The sequence below is a fragment of the Borostomias antarcticus genome (assembly GCF_949987555.1).
Source record: "Borostomias antarcticus genome assembly, chromosome: 7".
NCBI classification, from domain to species: Eukaryota; Metazoa; Chordata; class Actinopteri; order Stomiiformes; family Stomiidae; genus Borostomias; species Borostomias antarcticus.
The window spans coordinates 5467029-5482323 of NC_140240.1; the positions used below are offsets into that span (position 1 = coordinate 5467029).

General features: G+C 43.0%; 1 protein-coding gene across 1 annotated transcript; it reads left to right on the forward strand.

Annotated features, from left to right (window-relative positions):
• Positions 1-1561: 1561 nt before the first annotated feature.
• On the forward strand, positions 1562-7745 carry camkvb (CaM kinase-like vesicle-associated b; the record flags this gene model as incomplete). The annotated part of the gene is made up of 10 exons (XM_084440725.1): positions 1562-1656; positions 1791-1922; positions 3045-3119; positions 3720-3858; positions 5141-5261; positions 5521-5596; positions 5912-6048; positions 6942-7020; positions 7112-7199; positions 7368-7745. 10 exons carry the CDS (start codon positions 1562-1564, stop codon positions 7743-7745), a joined length of 1320 nt encoding a protein of 439 aa, XP_084296851.1.
• Between the last annotated feature and the right edge of the window lie 7550 nt (positions 7746-15295).

Here is a 15295-nt window from a genome sequence, read left to right on the forward strand (position 1 = left end):
CCTACAGAGAGTGGTACGGTGAGCTGAATGTAGCTTAGGGGGGCCACTCCCTCACCACGATGACATCTAAACCAAGAGATGCAAGACCAAGGCCAATAGAATCGTGAAGGACCCCAGCCACCCAGACAATGGATTGTTCTCTCTGCTACGGTCTGGGTAAAGATACCGCACCCATATGGCAGGAACAGAGAGACTCAGGAAGAGTTTCTTCCCCCAGGCCATCTGCCACCTGAATGGCACTAGCTAATGTATACTGTATAGTGTCACTATATCTAGTGTACATCATGTCAGTATATCTACGGTCATCTATATAGTAGTTCTTATAGTGTCACCATATGGGTATAATGCATTTGACAGATGACAGTATACCTGACAGAATCTGAATCTGGATTCAGGTGTTCAAACCTAAAGTAAACTGCAGTGAAAGGGGCAGCAAACTCAAAATAAGAAGACATGAGAGCCTTTGCAACACTATTTACTGTCAAAGCTGCAGAGAGAATGGGACATGGGGCCCCCTCCTGCCACCCTCCCAACCCACTCACCTCCATCAGAGGAAGACAATGAATAAAGCAAAATGGTGCTGGATTCATTTTAGACTATATGCTCCTGCAACAACTGATTCTCCAGGATCTCTGCAGACCCAATGTAGGAAATACAAACCATTATAACCCCACTAACGTAAACATAACACACCGATTAATATGGCCATAAAATTCTAATCCTCTGCAGTAAAATTGGAAAGGTGCTTGTCCATGTTCACTCAGTGCTGTTAGAGCTGCAATTAAGTGCATTATACGTGTGTTGCAGAGCTCATAAGTGCCATAGTGCTTTAATTTGTCTCCATGTCCTCGGGTACTTGGCCCATAATTGCTCACGTTCCTCTCTGATTGGAAATGCTTCACTTGTTGCCGTGGCAGCCACACTGGGGGAGTGGATTGCCATTAGCATCTGCATCCTGCTCTCATTCCCATGCCTCGCCTCCACTCCCCCAGACCCCCAGGCTCATCCCCCTTCAGACATCACAGAAAGAACACGGACCACTTCTGGTCCTACAGCCGCCTATGCAGCCCTTCAACCCTCCTCCCCCACCTCCACTGCTTCTGCTTCCCCCGGCTGTTGTAAATTGGATCTGGTTCATACCGGTCTGCATTGTTGGACTCTGTTGTTTGTTGTTTGTTAATGCAGGATTATGAAAGGCTTGTTACTGCACAATAGTTGCAGGAAGTGAAACAGTTGGCTCTGTAGACGCTGCCCTTGATGTTCTTACTGTACCTCCACTCCCGAGAGGCTCCATAGTCACAGCAGTGTGTCTTTTCCAAACAATGATGTGATGTTTTATGACTGGGTGATGATGACTGATGGTGATGTAGTGTTACTGTAAATTATCTAGTCAAGTAAAGGTGACCGCATTAGTATGACTGTGAGTGGAGGAATACATTATTTTTCTCTCTCTCTCTCTCTCTCTCTCTCTCTCTCTCTTTCTCTCTCTCTCTCTCTCTGTCTCTCTCTCTCTCCCCCTTCTGTCTGTCTCTTTATGTTTGTTTTCAGGGCAGGAGTGGCCATGCCATTTGGCTGTTTAACAATCGGGGAAAAGAAGGATTACAACAATCCCTGCGAGGTGACAGATAAATATGACCTGGGACAGATTGTTAAATCGTGAGTATGCTGCACCCTGGGACCTCCATCTAACATTATACTCTAGAAATATGTACTGTACAGAGATGAGCATGATGATGAGAGGGTATCATGACTTTTGTAATCCTTTTGTAATCTTTTGCTCTTCTCTTCAGGGAGGAGTTCTGTGAGATCTTCAGGGCTAAGGACAAAAATACACTGAAAATGTACACTTGTAAAAAGTTCCTGAAAAAGGATGGACGGAAAGTTCGAAAGGCTGCAAAAAATGAGATCCTTATTTTAAAGATGTGAGTTCATGTTTTAACTACTGTACTGTATGTGCTCACTGGTACAGTATATGTTCTGCACTGGGTTTACTGTAATCTCATTTCTGAAAGGTGAAGATGGATTTTTAATCTCTTTGAGGTTTTTTTTTTTATTTTTTTTTTTTTACTTGTGTAGATACATCCATTAGAGCCAGGAGCTGAATGTTGACTGAATGAAGAACAATGTTTCTATTTGTTATTTGTTACTTACTGTAGCATTTCCTTGAGCCGAGTTTACCTCCATTGTTTTCTTCCATCAGGGTGTTTATTCATCGGCCTGCGGCTGCATCTTTTTCATTGCCACCCTCTCCAGTAAAATTCTGATTAGCATAACCTGGGCCATAACAATTTGTACAAGGCAGAAAGAAACACAAGGACACAAGAATGCATAATGGAAGATGGAAGTGCCAATTTCTTTCAATTTAATAAAATAACATTGAGACTTTTCTCTAGAAAGCCACATACTTTGTGGTCTTTCTATTTCAATTTCAGCTGAGGAATAGGATTTTTGATAGAAGCTGGCCATCACTGTTATGGAATAATGGGAACAATCCATCTGGTCCTTGGGTTCAATGATCTTTAGCATCACTGAGTGAAAGCATAGTGGGGCTGGTTACCAAGTGTGGATCATTAAATGACAGCAGCAACAGTTTACTGAGGCAACTCACTGTGAAGCGTCTTAGCTGGTGCAGTCATTGGTCTCAGTCACGGTCAGAAGCTCTGTAGTGCTGCTGCATGGTCGTCCTTCGATTAACACTTCGATGCACTCATCAAAATATATACAGTACACATCATACAGCCCTTATCTACAGTGTGTATGTACAGTATAGTTTTCTCTAGTTAACCTGGCTTCACTTGTAAGATTAAACATGTGCATTTTCTACTGAACTGAATACATTATTTTTACTGATGTTTTTTTTCAACCTTTTTCCTTCTCTTTCATCTTGGCTTGCTTGACCATTGGAGTGTGTGTTATTCATGAGTTTTAATGAAGAAATGGACCGCATCTTTTTATCTGTCTGAATACCTTCACACTCCTCACACGTCTTCTTCTCCTCACTCTACCCTACCCACCCCCCCACCCCCGTGGGCTGCTCTCCCCAGGGTGAAGCACCCCAATATCCTCCAGCTGGTGGATGTCTTTGAGACCAGAAAAGAGTACTTCCTCTTCCTTGAACTGTGAGTTCCCATGTCTGATTGGTGGAGATTACGCTCCTCCTGTCTTTGCGGCAGCCGAGGACTACTGTATGTGTTGATTATGCACTCATGGGGAATGAGCTGCTGTAGCCTGAGGCCTCGTAGTTATGAGTACAGCTCTGAAATCCCCTTCTGCAGCCTTCATTTGGTATTCAGATAGGATTCGTTGCTGGTTGCTCCATATTCTGTTCAGTGTGTGTTCCTGGGGATTTTATTCATTCCCATGAATACGTTTAATGCATGATACTCATTTTCTCAACGATTGCATTAGTTTGGGGGTTTATGAGGGTAAACTATTAGAGATCATAGGAGAGACTCATGTAGAGATGATTCAGACAGTCTTCCTTCTTGGCAAGGGTGTAATTTGTATGATAATTATATACTGTAGTAGCACAAGTAGAGATTTCCAAATACATTTTAAGATGTTCAAAGTACCTTTATGCTAGAGACATCAAACAAGCTTTTGTTATTGAACAATTGAAAAGGAGCCCTTCGAAATCTGTGACACAAAGACGGTGTGCGAATCAGAGCTTCTAGAGCGGGCTAGTACAAAGCCTGCCGCCTCTCTCATCCCTCCCACAGTGCAACAGGCCGAGAGGTTTTTGACTGGATCCTGGATCAGGGTTACTACTCAGAGCGCGACACCAGTAATGTGATCCGCCAAGTCCTGGAGGCTGTGGCCTACCTGCACTCCATGCACATCGTCCACAGGAACCTCAAGGTACAGTATGTGACACATAGCAGGCCTAGGATCAGGAACAGAACTACAATGCAGTAGCCACACAGCCTTCCTACTGTGAAAATAATAGAATGCTGATTTCTTATTATATATTCTCATTATTCATTATTATTTCCATGTTGAGTTGTTTTGTAACTTTATTTATTTATGTATTATTTATTTCACCTTTGTTTATCCAGGTGAACCCACTGAGAACAAGGTCTCATTTTCGATGGTGCCCTGGTTACACAGCACTACAGGCAGAGAAACAGCAACATATAAAAAAGCCAACAACATATACAAACAAACAACAACATACAGAAGGCAACATGATTTAACACACACACAAGACTCAACTTTATAGTCCAGTAGCTTATTTTTTAAATGTACCTAAGGTGACTAAGGCATCCATTTTGAAAGATTCCTGGAACTCATTCCATGTTCTGGGAGCACCATAACTGAAGGCAGTCTTTCCTAATTCAGTGCTGACTTGAGGGACCTCGAGAACCAACCAGTCCCAAGACCTAGTCCGATGGATGTTTAATCGCCATGTAATAAGGGAAGTTAGGTAATTAGGCAGTTTGTGTAGGATTGCTTTGTATACATACAGGAGCCAGTGCTGCGCTCTCCTAGCGGCCAGGGATGGTCAGCCCACCGCCTGATACAAAATACAATGATGTGTTCTGAAATGATTACCAGTAACAAAGCGAAGTGCTGAATGATAGACAGTATCAAGCTGTTTCAAGGTGGTGGAGGCAGCATGGCGTCGCCATAATCAAGCACTGACAGGAGTGTACTGTAGACTGCACTAAGAGCTTTCTATTCTCATGTGAGAAAGCAGGCTCTATTTCTACAAAAGAACCGAAGCTTTGCTCTCAGCTTTTTTGTTAACTCCTCAACACTTTTCATCTATGAAAATACCCAGATATTTAAAGGAGTGCACTCTAAGAGCAGATTTTTGCCTCAGTATCCTGTGGTGCCTGGGATCTAGTTTAGGCATGATTATATAGGAAAAACATGTTGATAGTGACAAACTTGTTAGCATGCAAATTAGCAATGTAGCTGATTCAGATTGACATAGCACTGATCTCACTTTGTTTAAATGGGATTATCATTTTTAGACACTTTTTGGTAAAATTGAAATGATACAATGAATACCTCAATGTGAGCCTCACATTATGATGAAGTCTACTTGTACAAGTCTTGCATGCGTTTTGATTATACAGTATCACTTTGCAATGAGAAGCATAAACCCTGACCAAACTGTTGTGGTACCTCTCTCCAGCTGGAGAACTTGGTGTACTACAACCGACTGAAACACTCTAAAATAGTGATCAGTGACTTCCATCTTGCCAAGCTGGAGAACGGACTGATCAAAGATCCTTGCGGAACCCCGGAGTACCTGGGTAAGGAACAAGCCGTGCCTGAGAGAGGGAGCTACAGCACAGGATGCTCAGATCAACTCTGTGTAATTAGTCTGTGATCAGCCCCGTAGGGGTGAAATATCTAACATCTAAGGAATGTCTAATGGATGTCCAGGGGAGTATCTCTTAGAAGAACGTTGGCGTTGTAGAGAACTGAGGACACCTGCACTATACTGTATTGTGCCTTTTCTGATGCCCAGTCTCCCAGGGGGCATCTTTAACTGTGTTTGTCCCTTTCCAGCTCCAGAAGTGGTTGGCAGACAGAGATATGGCCGACCTGTAGACTGCTGGGCCATGGGTGTGATCATGTACATACTGTGAGTGCTGTTACACACTGCTACATGTACACTATGCTTCCACAAGCACCTTTGCTGAGCGCTGTAGGTTCAAGAATGCTCAGATTGTATTGGTTTGGATTATTTTTTATTCTAAATGTTACGCATCGTGAATTTAATGAAACGCTATGCTTCACAGTGATGATCATTCACACATTTACTTGAATGAGCTAAAAGCAGTTACATTACAAACACAACATAGCAAATAAACAAATAACAAATGAACAAAGCAGCCCTGTCTGATTCTCTCTTGGGGTTTTTAAGTCACTCCACTCTTCAACCTTCCCCCCCCCCCAGGCTGTCAGGCAACCCACCGTTCTATGATGAATCTGACGATGATGATTATGAGAACCATGACAAGAATCTGTTCAGGAAAATCCTGGCAGGGGATTATGAGTTTGATTCTCCATACTGGGATGACATCTCAGACTCAGGTATTTTAAGATGAAATGAATGCTCAAGAGATACAAGAACATGCTCAATGGATAAACATTTAAATGAGGGAATTTCCCCCCCTAAGCTGTTCAGTTTTCATAAAACCTTTTCATTTAAAAAAAATAAAAATAAAATTCCTTAGGGAAAATAAACATTGTGTTTAATAAAAAGAGGGAGTCTTGGAACACACGGATCATCTTTTAATCATAAACTTTATTTGTTGCGATTTCACCAACATTCCGATTTGCGTCTTTTTCAAGGTGATAAGTGTGAATGCGTTTGACAGCTCTTATACTCCACTTCTGGTTAGAGCCCATTGCTCATTGGTGTACAGATAGAGGGGAGGAGCCCATGCAGTCAACTCGTATCTAGAAGTCTACCACAAAAATATACAAATATAAAGAGTAGAGGATTGTCATCACTATAAATCGACACCTACTGTACATACAAATATAAACAAGAGGTACCCAAAACAACCAACACCATTCCAAATATTGTACATGTAATATTATAACTGGTTAAAAAAGGTCAAACAACATATTATCAAATCGGTCTCAGCCGGCATCTATAAGCAATTGTCTAGAATGTGTATCAAAAAATCCATCATGTTTAGGCATACAATATTAAAGAGCATTATTGATACAAAACAGTACTATTGGTACAAAAAATACATGTTATCTGTAGGCCTAAAAAAAAAAAACTTGAAACGTTGGTGAAGTCACACCAAATAAAGTTTATGATTAAAAGATGATCCGTGTGCTCCAAGACTCCCTCTTTTCATATTTTTAGTCCTCTCTGTGAGCATCGGACATCTAACAAAAGAAAGCTTAGCGTGGGAACTCTGAGCATTTTAAACATTGTTTAATGTTTGACTGTTTGTTTTTCTCCACAGCTAAAAGCCTGGTAACTCGTTTGATGGAGGTGGATCAGGACCAGAGGCTGACAGCTCAGGAGGCCATTAATCATGCATGGTACAGAGTGGAGTATTTCTCAGTTGAGGTTATGTGTCACATTGGCATGAATCTGAGCTGAATAATACCATTACTTTTTCTTATGTTTTAGGATTTCTGGAAATGCGGCTTCAGATAAGAATATTAAGGAGAATGTCTGTGCACAAATAGAGAAAAACTTTGCCAAAGCCAAATGGAAGGTAAGAAATATTTTCACAAAGTTTGAGGCTCAAGGCTTCAAAAAATTAGATTTGGTTGGGGAAAAAAAACTGTTTTGAAAGCTGGTTTGAAAGCAAGTGCACGCTGCCTGCTCAAGTAGAGTGTGTGCTCAAGTAGAGTGCGCATTCTCTAAACATGTCCGCCCACAGAAAGCGGTGCGGGTCACCACCATCATGAAGAGACTGAGATCACCGGAACAGAAGGACTCGGGGGCAGCCAGTCCCGCTGCGGCCGCCAGCTCTGCGGATGGAGCCCCTGCAACCGCCCCGCGGGACCCGGCCGACCCCTCTGTGGCCCCTGCTGGTGCTGCAGCCCCTGAAGGGGAGTCTGCTGCTATCACAGAGCCCCCTGCTGGTGTGGAGGCCGGAGAGGCGACACCGCCGGCTGCAGCTGAAGTGGCAGCTCCAGCCCCTGACCCTGGGCAGGCCGTCCTGGCCCCAGAGGAGGCCGACCCCTTGTCGCAGTGTAACGGAGAGGCCCTGGCCTCCCTCCAGCTGGCGGCAGAGGCTGGGGACGAGCAGGGTTAAGCGATACCTCACGGGTCCCTCGCTCCTGTGACCTCCGCCAGCCCCTGCGCACTGTACATTAGCTGCTAGCATGGTGACACTGACTCTGCTTCTTTTTCACGCAGCATTAGTATCATCTCACAGAGCCTGTGTGCTATCTTTCCTGAGTGTTGAATTGCGCTGCTGGCTCCCTTTTAACTTGTGCTCTGTGTTTTTACAACAGCCCTCTGGGTTTAAGCTTTTTATGTCTTATCCTAGCACATCTTTCTCTATACGTTTGGTTTTCAGAGAGAAGCTGAGAGATACTGTAGGCCTGCTCTACAGTAGCTTACAGCTGAAGTGTTCTCTCTGGGCACTCCCCTTCAGTGGCCTAAATGGGAAGACATACTGTTAGTGTGCTGGAAGAGCTTTGATTTCTTTTAATGAGCAAAGTTTGGAAACTTTTTTTTTCTTACAATATTTATTCTGTTATCATGGTAGTCAATAGAGTAATTAACAGCTTGGTTGTGCTCTTGTAATGTTGATTTTCACAGTATCACAGTAGCATAGTTCTCCTCTTCCTCCACATTCATCACAGTATTCACATCATTACAGTACTCCGTACTAGAAAAGTTAATGTATTTCTCCTTTTGTTTTTGTTGTTCAAGTGTATACTAAGTGTGTCTGCTGATGCTACAGTATGTATGGTTACTGGGGTGTACAAGACCAGTGCTTGAAATAGGCAGCTTCCCACACTTCACTCCTTCGCCAGCTTACTGCTCAGGAAAGAACCTCATGGCTGTAAGTGTAAAGAGTATGTACATTGAGACCTATAGAAGTAGCCAAAACAGCATGCATTCATGCAGCAACAGCTTGCTGTTCATTTTGCATTTGTAAGCATTTGCTGGTTTACCGGCCTTTAGACTGGAGACATGAAAGGTCTTTTTCTCTGCCAATTCTTATCTGTCTTTTGTGCATAGTCTGAGCTCCTAGCCTTTATTCCATAAACATCTAGTCATACAGTATACTACACTACACAACCCGTGCCAATACTGTACATGTACGTGATATAAAATTAGACATGAGTTTGTTTAATAGTAGTTTCTATGCATCTAACATTGGTTTTGTAGCTCATCTTTATAAATATCACAACCAGCCCCATGACATACCGTTATCCACAATGTGAATGTTATTTTTTTTCCTTACTATATCCAGTACAGTCTTGTACCATGTCTTGTGGCTTATACCTTCATAGACGTTAATGTCTAAATGAGGTGCAGTACTTGGTTCCATTTGTAATATAGCCTTCATGGAAATTACAAAGAGAAACCTACATTTTTCAGCTGTGTCACATGAGGGGTGACTGTGTAATGGTAACTGCTGGTCTACATTACCCAGTAAACCATTATTACACAATAAACTACTCTTAACACTCCTCAGCTTTTACTGTAGCTACTTGTTTTGCTGAAAAGGGAAATATAAGAATTAAAAGCAATTGCATTAGAAAACTACAACATCTATAACTTCACCAGCATTATTTATTTATTTATTTTAGAAATAGTATGTGTTTGTTTGTTTCTTTAGCATTTCAAAATGACTGTACTGTATATTAAAAATAATATCAAATTGTCTTTTTCCATTGTCATTTCATAGTCCCCATAGTACCAATAATGATGTATGGCAAGAATTATCTGTAAGCACCCTAAATTGAGCAATATTCAAATTCCTGAAACTGTGATTCCTCTCCCGATGTCCTCTACACAAGTGCATGTACCTGTAAGTGAAAGCCAGTACTGTAGCCTATTCCTCAATAACCCAAACCACCTGTCCAGATGGTCATTTAACTAACACTTTCAAAAAGGGAGAAAACTTAGATCATATTAGTCACATATTAATCACGCTTTTCACCTGTGAGTCCCCCACCTGATTTCCTTTGCTACCCTGCAATGCACCTGCTGCACAGAGGGCCTAGTCCTCCTTGGTCACAGCAAGAGAAGCCTAGAGTAATTATATCAAAGTGATTTATGAGCTACCCTTCACTTATTTAGTCTTATTCTACCTAAATGGCTGTCAAATGAAGTTGTTTCTGTATGCATCCACATGTTTCTATGAAAGTGTATTTAAGATGTATTGGAACAATTGTTTTAAAAGGGAAAGCAGGAAATCAAATTATATTAACTTCTCAGAGGTTCAATTTATTTATCCCAAGTAAGTTTTCTATTCATGACTCTGACACCTATGAAAACATGCTTATGAATGATTGACACATTACATACATATTCAGATCAGATTTATTATTGAGAGGTAACATTATACAATGTTTTTATTTTGTCTAATCACACAGACTTTTTAATGAGAAGAAATTATTTATGTGAATAGATCATTTTGCGTCAGTCGTTGAAGTCAAGTGAAGACCGCAAATATATACTGTTACACAATTTAAAGCAATGCTTTTCCAAGTGCAAACCACTGTAGTTATTACAGTAGGACATGTCTGTTTATTTTGCCATGCACTCTTTTGCGTAGCCTATTTCTAAATGTGATGGTCACCAGGACCAGTGGTCATCGGTAGGTTCTCTCTCATTTGTAAGCTCTGTACTGTACTCCTTGACTGAGTTTATGACTTTGATGGTAATAAAAGTTGACTCATCTGTTTACTCATCCAGGGCTATCACTCTTCTTGTCCTTGTATACTTGTGCCCCAGATGTTCAGAACAAAAGCTTTTGAGAATTGCCCAGCAGCTATTGTTGTAATTCCGGTCTGATATGAATCGGAAAAAAAAAACACCATAGATACACACTACATCTTTCCTTCTCATAGTTATTTTGCTGGCCTTTTAAACCCAGAGGACATCATCCACATTAATCTCTTTCGATTAACACAAGCTTACTGTAGCTTGTACAGTAGTCTGGCATTATTACACAATCTAGAAGTTTGCTGTGCCAATTTGAGGGGCACTGTGGGGGACTGTTCTCTGAATAATACTGTCTGAAGCCACCTCTCCAGAGCTGCCATGGGATGTGCAGAGGCATCCTCTAGGGAGGCTTGGGTTGTTTCATGCCTCGTGTGCATCTGTATTCAGCCATCCATACCATCATTAGGGCTTGGAGGGATGTTCCTTTTCTCACAGTGACATGGAATGACTTCATTATGTGTTGGGGGGAGCAGGAGTGTCAGTTTCCTGTCCCTCCTAGCCAGTAATACTGAGATTAAACACAGCCGACTGATCACAGCATCACCACTCAGTGGATATGAAATATGAATTTGACTTGAGGTGTTTTACATATCAGGACTACTCTGCCTGACATCATCTCTATCTGATGAGACACAGATCTGACCCATCCATAGCCCTCTACCCTGAACATTTTACTGAAAGCAATAGAGTTCTCCTCATCCAGAGAATGTACAGTGCTAGTACTGTAAATTATTTTAGGTGAGATAAATAACATTAGTGAGAACGTGTGAGTTCTATTCAGGTATTGGGTAATGTCCCCTGGCCCTCTACTCATAATGCACTCTCTCACTTGCCATTTACTACTGACATTTCTGTTCGCCATGAGAGTGATGTGAGTTTGTCAGTCATCATCAGACTGATGTTCCCTCTCCCGGAGGGACAAATGTGATGAAGATGATGGGTGACTGGAGCTCCATCTATTGATTTACTGACAGGTAGAAAGTAAAACATGATGCATCAACACCCTGTTTAATCATCTTCCTTGCTGTCATGCCCCCCACCCAACGTAATTAATATTATGATTTAGTTGTTTCATCTAGTGTATCTTGCCATCTACTGGGTGATATGAGGATGTGCAATTTGTAGGATCAGCATGATACTGATATTTACAATACTGCAGCATCAATCGTTTCCTTTTTGTGTGTGGCTGTAAGCCAGCGCACCTAGGATAGCGTTTGTCCATTTATCACTCCCTCCCTCCCTCCCTCCCTCCCTCCCTCCCTCCCTCCCTCCCTCCCTCCCTCCGTTGAATGTTGACCTGCATTTCTCTGTTGGCACCACAAGAGGCAGTAGTCCCAGCACACCAAAATAAAGCAGGACACCAAAATCAACCCGTCGATCTCCACTGCACAAGTAGAGTAGCGGTGAAAGCAATGGACTCCCACACAGGAGATCGGGCCGGTGGGGATGATTTTATGGGACTATACCCCAAACCTGGGGTATGTTAATTCTTTCACTCCGACCTTTACCCCTTGCCTTATAGCTCAGATCCTGTCCCAACCCCAACCTGTATTCTAACCCCAACCCACACTCCTTCCCTTATAGGTCAGATACTATCCCAACCCTTATTCTAACCCCAACCCACTCTAGGGACTGGAAGAAGGACACCAAAACCAACCTGCCAATCTTCACTGCTCAAGTAGAGTAGTGGTGAGAGCATTGGACTGCCACCCGGGAGACCCAGTGGGGTCATGGAAGCTGCTGTTAGTTGTTGTGAGCTCATGAGCTAACTGGCTATCCCGCTCTTATTGTGCTGGATTAGCATTGGAAGCATTGGAACTGATGTGTCCAGGTGACAAGACCTATCTTAATTTATCAGACATATTTCATATTTCATTTCAATTCACAGCTATTTCAGTGGCATGACTAGCTTCTGTCCTACCAGTCCAGAACAGAAACAAGCCAGCCACACATATAAGCCAGGCTGGACCTGGCCTGGTTAAAGTCTGTCAATAAATAGTTTTGAATTGAACAAATATAGCTGGGAGTGGTACAAAGGAAAAAGAGAGAAACACCACATGCATTCTGCCATTGATTTTTGCTGGAAGAATACAAGGACAATGTCATTGCGCAACTAATTGCCATTAATTACTCAACACTAAAAACACAAGTGATGTCATGCCAAGCCAGCTAATGTCCAGCTGGTAGCCCTCGGGATTTCCAGTCACACAACACTTATAGTATTGCCCAGCAGATGGCAGTATTACCCTCTCTTCTTTTTGCTGTGCCTAAGCAAGCAGCAGCAGTAGAGCAGCACACCCTCTCTCCACAGTCCATCAGCCCTGTGAGATGACAACATCCTGATATCACATTACGTTTCGCTAAACCGATCAATCTCACGAGGCTAATGTCTTGTGTGCCTGTGTGAGTCAAGTAATAGGCCTATGACAATATGAGAGAAAATAAGTTCACTCAGCACGGATAACTTGTTGAACTTCAAAAGAAGAAAAGAAACAGACAGCTTCTTTCTCAGATCAGATACATCTAGTGGAATGGGTGTTACTGGCACTGTGGTCAGTGAGTTTGAGGGTCTATGAAGGTTGCCAGTGAACAATTGAACATCTTGATGAGATGCCATGCTGCTGCCTCTCATTGTTCTGACTTCTGAATTTTCTAGCTCCAACAATGCTGTTTGTGTCCCGAGACTCTCAGTTGTGTGCTGTGAGAAAGGCGGGGGAGATTGTTGATACCCACGTAATGTCATGTCTGTCTCCCAGTGACCGAGACTTTGATCAGACTCACTGATAGCGGGAAGCTGGCATTGTCAGACGAATTCCTCTTCTGCAAAGTCACTTGAATGATGTCAATGTCAAGAAGTGGACAGGGTCTGACTTTATTCTGTGTCATATGCCATGGAGGAGATAGCAGCCCACAGAAACAGTCTTTGAGGTGGCCTTGTTGACAGCCCTATGTTCCCTCAGCTCCTCTGACCCCCACCACCCAAATGAGTTCCTAGCTTAGGCTATGTTCCCTCAGCCCTATGTTCCTTCAGATCAGTAGGCTACCTCCACCAATGAGGTAATATGTATGCTCGTCTGCTTGTTTGTTTGTCTGTTATCGTATATTGTTAGTGCAATATCTCAAAAAGTTAGAGTTAGGTTTAGGGTTAGGGTTAGCACATAACATGCACATTATGTCTGTCTCCCAGTGACCAGATACTTGGATCAGACTGACTGATATCGAGGAGCTGGCCTTGTCAGACGAATTCCTCTCCTGCAAAGTCACTTGAATGGTTTCAGTGTCAATAAGTAGACAGGGTCGGCATACTTTATTGCCATGGACGAGATAGCAGCCCACAGAAACAGTTCTCTTTGATGTGGTCTTGTTGTAACACCATGATGCCGCTTCCTTAATTCACATGCATACAGTACCGCTATTCTATTCTGGTGCACAAAACAGCATCATAGATGTGTTGTAATGAGGTTTGGGGTACAGTAGCTACGGTATATACCTAGTGTACAAAGCATCCCTCTCTGCAGTTCTGCAGCTGCACTATAAATCTAGTGAGTGTGTTGAATCTAGTGAGTTGTAAACTGAGATGAGAAACAGACTAAATGCCATCAGTGAGTGTGATCTACTTTGTTATATCACCCCGGCTTGGTTTGATGCCGATCTCTGATTCTTCCGGCAGTAGTGGATGGGCCAACGGCTGACGGGAAAGCTGACCCTAGTTTTTGGTATGCTTCTAGCATGAAAGCCCACACAGTCTCCGCATGCTGCCCCACTGTTCCCTGCCAGAGATCAGATCAGCCCAGGGACAGAGCTCCCTCTATGGGCCAGGGTGAGCAGGGACAATAGAGTCCTGTGATGCTCAGACCTCCTTTCATTTCTGCTGTGAGTCCCCCTTAACAGTCTGGCCTGGAGTGGCCTCAAACACAGCCATATGCTAGAGGGAGAGAGAGGCATACTCGCCCTCTAACACCCAGGTCCTGAACTCCATGGAGACCAATGGACTGGTGCACTGAGACTCGTGCAATTATAAGAGGTCAAGGTCAAGGTCGACTTTATTTATATAGCACATTTAACAACCAAAGTTGCACCCAAGTGCTTTACAATATAAAACAGACAAATACAAAATACAGGTCGGTGAATGATTCGAATGACTACAGCGTGGCTGATTTTGAGTATTGCAAAGGAAGATAGGGTTATGAATATGGGACTGTATAGGGTTTGGCCTTTTTTAGATATGCACACAACCAGGTTTAATCCTGTCCCAGCTCTGGCATAGAGGAAAGATATCAGCAAGGACAGCCTTGACTCTCACCTCCTCCTGCATCCTCTCTCTCTCTCTCTATCTCTCTCTCTCTCTGTCTCTCTCTCTATCTCTCTCTGTCTCTGTCTCTCTATGTCTCTCTCTCTGTCTCTCTCTCTCTCTCTGTCTCTCTCTATCTCTATCTCTCTCTGTCTCTCTCTCTCTGTCTCTCTCTCTCTCTGTCTCTCTCTCTCTCTCTGAGACTTGACTCCCACCTAGACCTGCGATCGGGACAGTGACTCACTGTCATGCCAGCAGCTTGGGGTCACTTCTGTCTAGGCTTTTACGAGGTGTAGAAATCCTCCAGGCCCTGATTTAAAAACCTGCTGTCCTGCCCTGACCACAGCCAGTCTGGCCCCTGTGGCCCTGGAGTCAGCCCTCTTCTTTGGGGCTACATCATCCACTCCACTTGATTCATGGTGAACATGATCGCCACAGGAATGATGGGAATAGGTCTTTGGACTCACTGGTGAAATTTGTAAGAGGGGATTATTATGGAATATTGTAATGCTTACAAGAAAGGTTTGGCATGGGTTTGTTCTGAGGACGCCTTTTACAGGATAACATAGGGCTCATCACTCTGAGCAGCAGCTCATCTGCCCGGA